This window comes from Hyperolius riggenbachi, chromosome 3, assembly GCF_040937935.1.
Source record: "Hyperolius riggenbachi isolate aHypRig1 chromosome 3, aHypRig1.pri, whole genome shotgun sequence".
NCBI lineage: Eukaryota > Metazoa > Chordata > Amphibia > Anura > Hyperoliidae > Hyperolius > Hyperolius riggenbachi.
Genome location: NC_090648.1, coordinates 212,933,820 through 212,948,825, shown reverse-complemented (window position 1 = coordinate 212,948,825; position 15,006 = coordinate 212,933,820). Strand labels below are relative to the sequence as shown.

The window sequence follows — 15,006 nt, the reverse complement described above, 5'->3', positions numbered from 1 at the left end:
TGCGTAAGAGAAGCATATTGGTATTAACTACTTCCTACGAAGACATTTTAAGTACTGAGGCAGTGGTTTCAGATCACTCACCCATTTCCTGTATACTCACCGAGGAGGAGTAGCTGCCAGACCCAGACTGGTGATTGTGAGAGGCTCGATTATGGCGTTTTCCAGTCCTTGACTTTCCCAGTGTGTATGAGAATCCAGAGTACTTGTCACTCTGAGAGTATGGACTGCGAGTAATACTGACATCTCTGGAGGTGTCCCTCGTCTTGTAAGACTTCCTCCAGTAACCATCTCTCCTGCGCATTAAGAGCAAGTCACATATAAAAATTTTAAATCATGGTAGTCTAATTTGAAAAACGATTCCTCCACATTATGGGAGGCTTGTAAATTCTCAACAACCAGGGACTCGCCACAGTGACAGAGCCCAACCTCCTCCTCCATGAAAACAGCAGTGACTTCTACAGCTTCAGCCCTAGCAGCTTTGGATGGCACATCATCCTACATGGATGTAGATCTCCACGCGTATATACACTCCGTCGACCTAGAGAGGCCTGGAAGCATAGGTAGGCTGCATAAAGGCCACATACAGGAGGGAGATGGCTGACGTTTAGCAGAAGGTAAGCCACATGGGTGGAAGTGTAAAATGCCAGGTGGCTATTGAAAACAGGCACGATTCACATCAATCCACTATAGATGAACATTCCCATCAAGTCTCTGCTATATACATGAATCCTGACGAACAAGAAAATTGCCATAGGCGTAACAATATAAGGATGAGAGGTTCCTGAGGCTATTAAACCCCCAGACATAATGGCCACACTAGAGGGTATAATTTCATAAACTTCTGTGTGTACCTACTGACAGCAATATCGAGATGGACAGAGCCCACCGCATTCCAGCTGACCTGCGCAAGATTCTTTCCATGTTTGGGATCACCTTACCTAAATGCCAGTTTACCTACCCTCGAGTACCCCCTCCACAGGATAAAAGCTGGGACCAGAGAACGCATGCATGACACTGATAGATCTCTTGATTTGATCTGGCCATTTTCATCAAAATTCTGCTGCCGACTTTGACATTTAGGTTCATTTTTATACTGACTATTTTTTTTCATGCTTGTGAACAAACTTTGCATTTTGCACACATGGCCTAAATAATGCACACCTTCCTATGGTTTTACCTGTTATTTTATTAAGGATTGTTCTCACTCCTAACCACATGGATTACAGGCATACTCCATGATCTGTTAGCGCTTTTTATATGAAGAATAACGCCTTATACCGCCTCATATGGAACAGCACTCTCTGTATGCTTTTACTGATTGGTTCCACTCACTTTCTACAGCCTGCAGCAATGAAACACACTCACCATTGCTAACTCTTCGGCATTTACCATACTAGTTTTATACATATCACGCATCATATTCTGCATTGTATTATGTGCACCTTACATAAATACAGTGTTACAGGTCTTTAGCGATTATAACTAAAACTACAGACTTGCAGCCTGATCAGTAGAAAGCTGAAGGAACTATAACAACTGACAACAGACCAGTTAAGACTTGGTTATCATCGTAACACAGTACACAGTTTTTTGATGAAATCTAGAATTACTTTAGCATGCATTACTAACCATTCTGCATGCGTTCCATTTACATCTGCTATGTGCCTCCTGGAGGGAGACCTGCGTGGCGACCTCCAACGCTCTTTATACCTAAATCTTTCATCACGATCCCAGCTTGGAGATCGCCTCCTTCGTTTCCTTTCCTGAGTCTCTTCAGGACTCCAGCCACTCCTTTTGCGATACATCTAAGAAAAGGGAAGCTTACACTTAGTAAACTGCAAATAGAAGAGGCACAAATTAGTAAAGACCCTAAACTATTCAGAACCTAATCTTCCTAGAGGAGTATGTATTACTGTAGCCCCAGGTAAATAAAACTACATTTCTTTTGTCACCTCAGAAATTCTTTAAAAAATATTAAATGAATATATGATATAGACTCGTTACATGCAAAGCGAGATATTTCAAGCTTGCCTTGGTTATCATTTTGATTATGGTTTACAATTTATGAAAACCCCCAAATCAAAATATCAGAATATTATATGAAATCTATGTACTCAGTACTTGGTTTGGGCCCCTTTTTGCATCAATTGCCTCAATGCAGCGTGGCATAGATGCCATCACCCTGTGGCACTGCTGAGGCATTATGGAAGACCAGGATGCTTCAACAGCGGCCTTCAACTCTTCTGCATTGTTCGGTCTCATGCCTCATCTTTATCTTGCCAATGACCCATAGATTCTCTATGGGGTTTAGGTAAGTGGAGTTTGCTTGCCAATCAAGCACAGTAATCCCATGGTCACTGAACCGGGTTTTGGTACTTTTGGGAGTGTGGGCAGGTGCAAAGTGCTTCTGGAGAATGAAGTCAGCATGTTTATAGAGCTCGTCTACAGAAGGAAGCTTGACGTGCTCCAAAATCACCTGGTCGACAGCTGCATTGACTCTGGACTTAATGACGCACAATTGATCAACACCAATAAATAACACGATTCCCAGAATCAACACTGGAAACTTCTCACTGGACTTCAAGCATCTTGGATTGTCTGCCTCTTTCTCCAGACCTTTGTTCCAAATGAGAAGCACAATTAGGTCTCATCAGAAAAGAGGACTTTGCAGCACTGAGTAACAGACCAGTTCTTTTTATTCTTTAGCCAGCTTCTGACCAATTCGTAAGCAATAAATCAGATGTGTAGACCACTTTGAACAAGTTCCATTAATATAAAAACACATTAAATTGATTAAAAAAAAAAAAAATAGCAACCAAATGGATTTAAATCCACCAATCAGATTCTGATATGCTAATTGCAAAGGCTAGCAACTCAGTAACACCATTTAAAAACTGCTACCTTAATCATCAGAAAATGAAGCTTAAGTCGCTACCTAAACACTGCCCCTGATGAGTTATTGGATGACGAAACCGGTAGGACAGAGCCAAGGTCAACTCGCCAAGCACCAGGAAAGGTGATGCAATTCACCCGACCCAGAGATGGTGATAGTAACGCTTTTCTAATGTTTATTTTCCATGTATGGGCATTACGGTTCTTAAATTAAATTTGCGGTTGTATACATGATGGCCCTTGTTTGAGTTCCCTAGATAAGGTCTGAAGCATTACCCTGGTGATTACTTTGAGTGAAGCATTTGACTGCGGAGTTGATCTGATGTGAAGCTGCACTATATACTGCTGTTGGTGAGCAGGGACAATTGGGGGGGGGGGGGGAGGAGAAGAGTGCCTGGTACAGGTGGTGACAGGCTTGACTTTATGCACTGCTCCAAGAGATGAATGTACTCACATAAAAGGGCACTAATCTCTTTGTGTTGAAAAGTACACACTTTTTTTTTCAGTTCATTAAAGGGACTCCGAGCAGTGCCGAAACTATGGAAAGATGCATATCATTTTAAAGCTCTCTTTCTCCTCTTTCCAATGATATATAAACCACCGCCCTACGCCTTTTAGTTTTCGCTATTTTCGCGATCGAAATTGCCGCAGCCGCGACTTTGAACGCGAAAATAGAGAAAACTAAAAGGTGTAGGGCGACGATTTAGGTGTCAGAAAGAGGAGAAAGAGAGCTTTAAAATGATATCCACCTTTCCATAGTTCTATTGTATTACACAGGGCGACTTTTTCTCAAAGTCAGCTGCTCCATTCAGCAGAAAAAAAAGTCGCCCTGTGTAATACAATGCAACTATGGAAAAATGGATATCATTTAAAGCTTTCTTTCTCCTCTTTCTGGCGACACCTAAATCGTCGCCCTACGCCTTTTAGTTTTCTCTATGTCGCGGCCGCTGCAATATCGATCACGAAAATAGCGAAAACTAAAAGGCGTAGGGCGGTGGTTTATATATCATTGCGAAGAGGAGAAAGAGAGCATTAAAATGATATGCATCTTTCCATAGTTTCTGCACTGCTCGGAGTCCCTTTAACAGGGCTGTGGAGTTGGTACAAAAATCATCCAACTCCGACTCCTCAGTTTAGAAAACTGACTCCAACTCCAGGTACCCAAAATGGCTCAGACTCCTTAGTCTAATTCTTACCAGGGTTCTGGATTTGGTACAAAATCACCTGCCTCCAGACTCCAAAGTCCTGTTCATTAAGGTGCATTATTTTATGGTCTGCGGGTTCATCTTTGTTTGGATCTTAAGATTAAGCGCAACTATACAAGGAAAGTGGATTTGATGGACGTGGTTTGTCTAAAATAGTGCGCACCATCTGACTTTGGACATAGGAACATATGTGGTATAGTTAATCGTGAAGTGATTGTGGAGCACAGCCATTGGGGACTGGTTTTGAAAGCAGCTAGCTATACACTGACAAAAAGTGCAAACAATTGCGGTTTTTAGTGTGCACCCAGCCCTCAGATTGCAATTGAAAGCTATGAATGGTTGTGTTTACATCTGGAGATAATCAAGTCTGCATTGCATAAACGAAGAACATACAAGTTGCATACAGAGGTAACTGATATGACAAGTAACCAGTCGAGAGGTACACAGTTGCCACTTTTAAGGCACAATAAAATGAATTGTTCTTCACTTATTCCATAGTGTTCTTGTATTTCTCATTATGCACCAATGTATTCTTAGGCTTGGTATAATTTCAGTAAAGACTAGTAAAGAAACAGAATTAAGATACTTAACTGTTCTCACAACAAAGAGAGAAGATATCTGATAATCATTCTTCAGGCTGTGTATCTATACAAGGAGAGGGGGGGGGGGGGGGAAATGAGAGAGAGAAGAGAGGTGTTTAATCTATGTGAACAAGCCAATTCCACACCGAATACTATGCTACTTCTTATAAAGCATTCACGTGCCCTTATATGGGAACCTCAATGAGGGGGTCGTGCACTGCACACCGTAAAGTCTCCCTTCTATGACAACTACAAGTCTTCAACTGAATTTATCAGTGCAAAGCAGTTCAGATCAAAACACAAAAGGCACTTCAAAAATTTTCAAATTTTTATGGAACATCTCTTGTCACCACGGTACATTAAAGTGTATGGACAGTTTCCTGGATTATTTTACCTTTGCTTTTCTCTATCACTGTATAAGTTTACAGCATTATTGAGATCGAGGGAGGAAAAAAAAATACTTTTATGTATGATGGACAACAAGGCTGTGCCTATCCTTCTGTGTTTGTGTTTTTAAAGGAGAACTGTAGTGAAAGTTATACAGAGGCTGCCATATTGATTTCCTTTTAAGCAACACCAGTTGCCTGGCTATCCTGCTGATCTTCTGCCTCTAATACTTTTAGCCATCGACCCTGAACAAGCAAGCAGCAGATCAGGTGTTAGACATTTGTGTCAGATCTGACAAGATTAGCTGCATGCTTGATTCTGGTGTGATTCTGCAGGCAGATAGTTCAGCAGGGCTGCCAGGTAACTGGTATTGCTTAAAAGGAAATCAATATGGCAGCCTCTATATACCTCAGTAGTGTGCACAGGGGTGTCTGCGGGCTTCAGGCAATGGTTAATGTTGTGGGGAGTTCCTATGGCAGGAGGGGTCACCAATCCTCCAAAAATCCAGTCAGTCCACACAATTCCCATAAGGAACTCAACCCTCAGCGGATGCTTATCCAACGATATCCATTTATTAAAGTGTTACACGAGTATACACAGCATATCACATCCAGCACAATGTGCCCTGTGTAACACTTTAATAAATGGATATCGTTGGATAAGCATCCGCTGAGGGTTGAGTTCCTTATGGGAATTGTGTGGACAGCCTCTATATACACCTCTCACTACAGTTCTCCTTTAAAAAAAAAAAAAAAAAAAAAAAAAAGGTGTATATGTGTGAGCTCCAAACCACACATGCCCAATGAAAGAAAGAAAGAAAGAAAGAAAGAAAGAAAGAAAGAAAGAAAGAAAGAAAGAAAGAAAGAAAGAAAGAAAGAAAGAAAGAAAGAAAGAAAGAAAGAAAGAAAGAAAGAAAGAAAGAAAGAAAGAAAGAAAGAAAGAAAGAAAGAAAGAAAGAAAGAAAGGAAAAAAAGAAAGAAAGAAAGAAAGAAAAAAAGAAAGAAAGAAAGAAAGAAAGAAAGAGAGAAAGAAAAAAAAAAAAAAAAAAGAAAGAAAGAAAGAAAGAAAGAAAGAAAGAAAAAAAAAAAGAAAAAAAAAAGAAAGAAAAAAAAAAAGAAAAAAAAAAGAAAGAAAAAAAAAAGAAAAAAAAAAAGAAAGAAAGAAAGAAAAAAAAGAAAGAAAGAAAGAAAAAAAAGAAAGAAAAAAAAAGAAAGAAAGAAAAAAAAAGAAAGAAAGAAAAAAAAAGAAAGAAAGAAAAAAAAAAGAAAGAAAGAAAAAAAAGAAAGAAAAAAAGAAAAAAAGAAAGAAAGAAGTGCACAGGTGCTGTGAGTGCCTTCATTGGGCATGCAGGGTGAACTGGGTTTTTATCTAAAGTTTCATGTCGATAGCTTGTTGAATGTATCTAGCAAATGTAGACTTGGAACGCTTATGGCCCCTTCAAGGACCCTAAACTTTCATGGAAGGTTACTACACTTTTACTATCCTCTAAAAACTGAAAAATAATGTTTTTCCCACATTTTTCCTATTTTCGCATTAAAACATATTTAGAATAAAATACTTCTTGGCATAATGTCCCACCTAAAGAAAGCCTAATTGGTGGCAGAAAAAACAAGATATAGTTCATTTAATTGTGATAAGTAATGATAAAGTTATAGACGAATGAATGGAAGGTGAAAATTGCTCTGGTGCTCAATGGGTAAAACCCCTCAGTGGTGAAGTGGTTAAAGCCCACACCCACGCTGGTCTGAACTTGGCCGTGGCAGAAGATAACTACCGTGGCGACTGAGAATTGGGTGGTCAGCCCGGCGTGATTACAGTGGCCGCACGATGATTGCTAAAAATTTGGCATGTCAATGACGCATATGTACAACATTGTGTGTGCTCTGTCGGCCTGCAGGGATTGGTTGGTACTTTATCTCTTGGGAGAGAGATAAAGCAGATCCACAGTAGGTGAGCATGTAGCTTTATCTCAAAATTATACAGCCTTTTGTGAAGAGGGGGTTCTAAGCCCTTCCAAAAAACATTTTTACATTCCAAAGAGGAATTCTACTCATAATAGAAATATACTTGCATTTTACTACCTTTAAAAATCTTTAACTTAGTGTTTCAGAACTGAAAGGGTAATCAATAAAAATATATATAGTACTTCCATGATGCTCCATTATATAGATCTTATTATATGGGGGATCAATTTTTTCCCCTTTATTCACTTTGAAGCAGCAGAAAACCCCTCCATATTCTGTAATACATGGCCGAGGCAATAGATTTCCAAGACTGCATAAGAGTAAAGCGAACAGTAAGGTCAATTCTATGAAAACAATAGTAGTGAACGAAGGCGGATCGCTCAAGACCAGTCTTATCAGCCGAACGACGGACTGTACACACGCCTGATTTGACGTCCAAATGACCCGTCGTTTAAAAAAAAAAAAAAAAAAAAAAAAATCAGACGTGTGTATGGGCCTTAACAGAAATTATGTTAAAGAGACTCTGAAGCGAGAACAAATCTCGCTTCAGAGCTTATATTCAGCAGGGGCATGTGTGCCCCTGCTAAAACGCCGCTATCACGGCTAAACGGGGGTCCCTTACCTCCCAAATCCCCTCCGTTGTTCCCGGGGATCTCTTCCGCATAAAGGCAGAGCTAACCGCCACGGCCCTGCCTCACGCGCATCTGTCAGCGCGTATCTCCGCCTCTCCCCCGCCCCTCTCAGTCTTCCTTTGCTGAGAGGGGCGGGGGAGAGGCGGCGATGCGCCGCTGATAGACGGCGCTGAGAGGCAGGGCTGCAGCCGTTAGCCCTGCCTCAACAGCAGCAAAAGCTCAGAATCAGAATCTTTTTATTTCGCCAAGTGCGACCGAGGTCATACCCAGAATTGGTTGTGGTTCACATGGCAGCGGCAACAGAGCAAAGACAGAGATTGGCATAGACAGTAACATAATATAAGCAAGACAGGCATAAGACAACAATACTACAGTAACATGATACAAGCAAGACAGGCATAAGACAATAACAATACAAGCAAGGCAGGCAAGTAACTCCAGTTTTAGAGTCGGTGCAGTACAAAGTGCGGTTGGCTCTTGCAAGAGTCCTCCGGGTTTGGATATTGCGCTGCTCAAGGGACAAAGTCACTTCATTCAACGCTTGAGTAGATTCTGACGGAAGTGACAGCTGGGTTATTTACTGGCCTGGGCTCAGGTGTGACTAGACCAGGCTAATTTGACCTGAATGCGGCTAGCGTGCCGACGAGAGACAGGAGTTCAACAGGAGGGCTGCTTGGGGAAAAAAGGTGTCTCTACGCCTGTTAGTCCTTGGGCGGATGGTCCTGTAGCGTCGGCCCGATGGGAGGAGCTCAAAGAAGCGGCAGCCTGGGTGGGACGGGTCCTGGGAGATCCTGTTAGCCCTTGTTTTCATTCTAGTGGTGTAGAGGAGGTCTAGAGGTGGCAGAGGAGAGCCAATGGTCCTTTCTGCCGAGCTGATAACTCTTTGAAGCTTATACTTATCACTGGCGGTTGCTCTTGCGTACCACACAATAATGGCGGAGCAGAGGGTAGCTTCAATAGTGGCAGTGTAGAAGCTGGACAGCAGCTCCTGAGGTATACCAAATTTTTTCAGTTGGTGCAGGAAGAATAGCCTCTGCTGAGCCTTCTTCTGGATTTCGGTGGTATTCTGCGCCCACCTTAGGTCGCTCGTTAGGGTTGTTACCAGGAACCTAACACTAGAGACCCTGGACACTTCAATCTCATTGATGAAGATTGGTTGTTGTGTGTGTGTGTGTGGGGGGGGGGGGGGGGGTCTCCTGAAGTCCAAGATCAGTTCCACTGTTTTGGCTGCGTTAAGGATAAGTTTGTTGACCTCGCACCATCTGCGGATTCTCTCTATCTCGCTGCGATACTCGTGTTCACCCGCCTCGCCGATGAGCCCAATGATAGTGGTATTGTCCGCAAACTTAATGACCTTTACGGAGTCGGCGGAGAAGATGCAGTCGGTGTACAATGAGAACAGGAGAGGGGACAGAACACACCCCTGCGGAGCACCTGTGTTGGTGGTGCTCACACTGGAGAAGCAGTTACCGAGCTTCACCCGTTGCGTCCTGTTTTAGAGGAAGTCCTTTACCCACGCGCAGAGTGTGGGGTCGGCTCCAAGATGTGCCAGGTTGTCGATTAATATGTTTGGACATATTGTATTAAATGCAGAGCTAAAGTCCAAAAACAGAATCCTAACGTAGGAGTTTGGTCTTTCAAGGTGTTCCGTGATGAACGCCAGACTGAGATTGATGGCGTCATCCACGGACCTGTTTGCCCTGTATGCAAACTGATGTGGATCGAGGAGGGGGCTGGCGAGGCACTTCAGGTGGGCAAGGACCAGACGTTCAAGGATCTTAATGACTATGGGGGTGAGGGCCACAGGTCTGAAGTTGTTGTGTTCTGTGTTACCTGGCTTTTTTGGGACCGGTATGATTGTGGACCTTTTGAGACAGGAGGGGACCCTGCCTTCAGCCAAGGACCTATTAAAAAGGGAGGTGAGCGTGGGGGCCAGCTGGTCTGCGCAGGTTCTCAGGCAAGTTGGTGACACGTCATCCGGGCCAGCTGCTTTCCTGCCGTTGAGTTTGCGGAGGTGCTGTAGAACGTCTGCTTCCCGGACCGCTACCGGCCCTAGGTCAACTTGGGCCTTCAGTGAGGGCTTTGTCGAGGGTGTAGGGTTAGCAAGCTGCTTGGGATGGTGTTCGAAACGACAGTAGAACTTGTTTAGATCCTCAGCCAGTGAGGTGCTGGGGGTTGCATGCTGGGGGGGTGGTTTGAAGTTCGTAACTGCTCTGAGGCCTTTCCACACCTCGCGTGGGTTGTTTGACTGGAGGAAGTGACCCAGCTTGTCAGAGTAGGCCCTCTTTGCAACGCGCAGTTCACGATTCAGGGCATTCTTTGCATCTCTGAACTCGACTGGGGTGCCGTGCTTGTGCGCCATCTCCATCTACGACCAAGTTTGGCGTAGATTTTGCATGGGGGGTTTGGGGGGGGGGGGTAAGGGATGCCCCTGCTGAATATAAGCACTGAAGCGAGATTTATTCTCGCTTCAGTGTCTTTAAAAAAAAAAAAAAGTTAAATATTTTTCTGTTGTGTTTTTTTTTCAAAGAAGAATTATATTTACTAACAAAAATGTTACAGTTTGTAAAAGCCCTGATTCTGCTGAATCCAACAGTATAAAATATATATAGGTAGCCAGGTATAGGTGCCACCAGTACAGGTAGCCAGATGTAGGTGCTGCCAGTATAGGTAGCCTGGAATAGGTGCCACCAGTACAGATAGCCTGGAATAGGTGCCACCAGTACAGATAGCCTGGAATAGGTGTAGCCAACATAGGTAGCTAGGAATAGATAGATGCCCCCAGTACAGGTAACCAAGTATAGGTGCAGCCGGTATAGGTAGCCAGGTATAGCCTATAAAGGTAGCCAGATATAGGTGCCACCAGTACAGGTAGCCAGATATAGGTGCCACCAGTACAGGTAGCCAGATATAGGTGCCACCACTATAGGCGACACTGGGCGAGGGGGCCAACATCCTCCTCCCTCCCTCTCCATGGGCCCCCCTCCTGTGCCCCCCTGCAGAGCTGGAGCAGCAGTGCGGTGTTTAATTAACTCACCCCATTGCTCGCTCCACACGTGGTCCCCTCAAGTAGCAGGCTCCTCTCTGGCCGCCCTATCTCTGTATGATGCGTAGTAATCACGCGTCATATATGGAAACAGGAAGTAGAGGGGAGGAGTTGGCTGCCGGGCAGAACACCACATGGAGCAGGGACACACTGCACCACTGGCTCCAGCTCTGCAGGGGGGGCGGTCACAGGAGGAGAGCCCATGGAGAGGGAGGGTGGAATGATGTTGGCCCCCCTCCCCACGTCTCCCAGGGGAAAAAAAAATCCCAAAACCGTACTTGTTACGGTTTAGGCAGTAGGAGCCTTTGCCTGCCAGAACGTACTAGGTACGTGCTTGGCAGGCAAAGGGTTAGGCAGGCAAAGGGTTAAAATAAGGTCTAAGCTATTATCTGCATAGCTTCCTCATGCAAATTAAAAACGTGCTGCTGGGTAGGCTAGCTTCTCCCCAAAAATTAGCTCTAAGTTCCATATATATTACCAGGGCTGTGGAGTCGGTCCAAAAATCCACCGACTCCTCAGTTTAGGATTCCACCGACTCAGACTCCTCGACTCCTCTAATTTGCATATTACAATTTTGTTGATTAAAAGTATGTAACGTGAAATTCGTCTCTTAATTGCCAACGCTTAGGAATTTTACAAGACAACTGAAGTGAGAAGGATATGTAGACTACTATATTTATTCCCTTTAGACTAAAACTAGTCCTTGGTAAGAGTACTTGTAAAAGGTACAAACCGGAACAAAGAAAATCTATCAGGCCCTAGGCAATGTAAGTGTGGGAACATGTAAGAATGATGTGCAAGTACTCTGCAAGGGAATAAGGAGATTGTAAACAGACAACACCTCTGTGTTCAAAGTGCACAACATTCTCAGAGGATTCCCTGCAGCTCTGTGGGGAGTGCATATGTAGAGTATAGTACTACTGTGTAACAAAGTAAACCTGAGACAGATGAAATTAAAGTTTTATACATACCTGGGGCTTCCTCCAGCCCCCTTCAGGCTAATCAGTCCCTCGCTGTCCTCCTCCGCCACCTGGATCTTCTGCTATAAGTCCAGGTACTTGAGCCAGTCCGGAGTAGTGCGCATGCACACACTCCACCGCCAGGAGCATACTACACCTGTGCAGCACTATTGCGCAGGTGCAGAATGTTCCTGGCTGTGGGAGTGGCATGCGGCCGGTCAGCGCTGACTGGCTGAATTACCAGGACTCATAGCAGAAGATCCGGGTGGTGGTGGACAGCGAGGGACTGATTAGCCTGAAGGGGGCTGGAGGAAGCCCCAGGTATGTATAAAACTTTACTTTTCATCCATCTCAGGTACCCTTTAATTTGCAGTCACTAAACCAAATTTTAACAACATATCAAATTATTTGATTTCATCAGCAAAGGGAGTGCATACATTTGCATAAATCAGCATCAATGCAGAATTATTTCCATCTCATTGACCATCTCTATTAGTGACACAGCTACACATCAGGCTTTATTCTTACAGCATAGATGTTATTTAGTATATATATAAGAGATTCCTGTGTACACATCATATATACAGTCACAATCAGATATGTATATCTGACCTTAAAAATACAGGGACTGCTTTATTGAAGCAGCACAAGTAACTAATTTTGATTGGTTTATTTCATTTTTGTGGACTAAACACAGCTATTACTGTATACTGTATATATACACATTATTTTTAATGACTTATCTGAGAAAGAGCATTTTATCATATTTTCTATTTTAATTACAGTTACAAATTCATTAGGAGTCGGTGCATTTTTTCCCGACTCCGACTCCAGGCACCCAAAATTGCCCGACTCCACAGCAATGTATATTACACCAGATTTCTGATCAGATTCAATCAAAGATATCTCTCTTGGTCAAATCTGCCACTGACACCGACTATTGCCCAAACCAATCCATCAGGACAGATCAGTCTACATGGACAATCATCATTATCCTTTACTGTCATTGGGAGTTTGTTTTTATTTTATTTTTTAAATGATTTTTAGCTAGTCCATCATTAACCATTCATTTCCAACTACCAGTCTAGCATTTGCATGCATCTTACTGAGCTCAGGAAGGGGTTAAACTACTGGGAGATAAAACAACTAAAGGAATTGTGTTACATGTAACCAAAGTGGAAGTAAGTACAAAAGTGACACTAGAAATTAGCATTGTATGGTTGATTCTTGGCACCCAAATTTTATGCACCCCTAAACAGAGAGATTGTGAGTCCAGCTAAAACTGACAGAATTGTAAAATTTAAAGCTGACCGAACCAGAACATTAAAATAAAAGAGTACTGTATATGGAACTTGATTTTCCCTTAAAGAAAACCTGTACAGAAAATTAAAAGTAAAAATAAACATACAGAAGTCATACTTACCTCCAGTGTAGTCTACTCAATCTCTTTCTCCTGTCCTGCATCCTGTTTGTCCACTGTGGACAATTAAATTCTCCGTCCTCCATTTTGAAAATGGCTATTACCCCATAACAGCTTTCTGGTCAGCACACTGTTAAACTAACATAGTCCACTTCAGCCATAGGGAAACATGGACATTACCTGGCACATCAGTTGTCCTCTCAGCTGTAACTGACATTAACTGATATATAACTGACAGCAACTGAGGGATCAATGTCAGAAGAAAATGAGGAGTTTCTGAGAGGAACTGATGGCAAGGCAACTACGTAATGTTCATTTTAAGTTACCTCATGTGTTTAATTTAAATAATTTTACTCACTTCAGGTTCCCTTTAAATATGCTCCATTTACCAGGATGGAAGAACAAGGGCAAGAATGTTTGGGAAACTGTACATTTGTTTTTGCACAGATTAAAACTGAGTTATTGTTTTACGACTTGGTTCGTATTTCAAAAACAAACTGCCACTAGAACCCGAGTCACAATAGTAAAAATAACCGTAGCCTGCAACGTAAGACCCAGCACAGCAGAAGAGGAGGAGCTCTGAAAACTGTTTACAAGTGTAGGATGCAGCCCCCTCTGCTGCCTACTGGCTCTACGGCTGGACTCCAACAGGAGTATGAAAGTAAAATGAATCACAAAAAGAAGAAGAAAAGGAAGCAGCAAAGTCCCACACATGCAGAGACAGGACTGGCCATGAGGGGCTGCTGGCATCACCTCCTCATACATACTACTCACTATAGACGGGCACACAGTGTCAAGACAAGCAGGTCTTATAGCGGAACTCCTTACGCCAAACCACCATCCGCCAGCCAAGCTCCCAGCAGCAGAGCTGCCCGCAGGCATCACCCTCTCGCACGCTCACCCCAAACGCCCGCAGCAGCCAGACCAGGCATCCCGTGACATCACTACACAAAGGCTCCGCCTATTTCCTTCCTTTCGCAGAATGCGTCCCGAGCCTCGGTGTAAATGTGCATGGTTGATTGGCTGTATCGGAATACACTCTAGTAATGGGGAAGGTCACGTGACGTGTGTTTTGGTGCCAGGAAAGTATACGGGACTGATGGCGGGAAAGGAGGATTGAGTCACTTGTACCGTACAAGGCAAACTAGGCGTGTAGCATTCGAAGGCGGTGCGCGGCAGCGTCTTTCAAAATGGCCTGTGTCTTCCCTTTGCTTTATATGAAGTGTTGTCAGCGCGTGAGCATGTGACGATCGGTGTTAAAAAAGGGAGCTAGAAGTACTAGATTCTGTAGTTGTGAACGGGTTTCCATTAAGCTTGTGTTGAAATGTACGTATTTCTGCTGTTCATGGTGCGGTATAGCCATTGAAACAAATTACGCTATTGAAATATCTTCACCCATTTGAGTTGTTAGTGAGCTGCACTGAAATGATTAAAGTGAAGCTGAGGCATTAAAAAAAAAAAAAAAAGGTTAAATATTTACCTAGGTAGAAGGAAGCCTATGGATCATGCATGTCGACTTCTGTCCTGTGGGCTGAATATGGCATGCAGAGGCATCAAATTTGGTCCCTCTAGACCAGGGGTCTCAAACTCAATTTACCATAAGAAATTTCACAATCGCGGAACATCGCCGCCTCTGCTCGCCCCTCTCACTCTTCCTTCACAGGGAGAGGCGGCGATTGACGTCAGGAGGGGCAGAGCTGAAGCTGAAAGCTCTGCACCTTCCAGGAAATGCCGGCGGATTGCCCCCGGCCGATTTGGGGGCTCTGCAGCCCTCGTTTAGCGGCGGGGATGCGGCGGATTACTTGGGAGCACTGAAGCGAACTATAAGGAAGCTTTTGCCGGCGAGGGACACAAAATATTGTATCGAGGGCCGCGAGTTTGAGACCCCTGCTCTAGACCATTGTTTCTCAACATTTTATT

The 15,006-nt window shown here is 43.6% G+C and overlaps 1 protein-coding gene across 2 annotated transcripts in view; it reads right to left on the bottom strand.

The window, feature by feature from the left end:
- The window catches only part of CLK3 (CDC like kinase 3), a 48,661-nt gene extending 34,620 nt beyond the window's left edge, over nt 1-14,041 (bottom strand). Inside the window, exons 1-4 of one of the 2 annotated variants that reach the window (XM_068272568.1) lie at nt 13,915-14,041; nt 4,689-4,742; nt 1,630-1,805; nt 78-293 (exon numbers count right to left, since the gene is read on the bottom strand). In XM_068272568.1, the coding sequence (XP_068128669.1) occupies nt 78-293; nt 1,630-1,805; nt 4,689-4,742; nt 13,915-13,968 (500 nt within the window). In that variant the 5' untranslated portion in view covers nt 13,969-14,041. Of the gene's footprint in view, nt 1-77; nt 294-1,629; nt 1,806-4,688; nt 4,743-13,914 lie in introns of those variants that run through there. The other variant, XM_068272567.1, reaches the window with a different exon arrangement.
- Nucleotides 14,042-15,006: the final 965 nt, after the last annotated feature.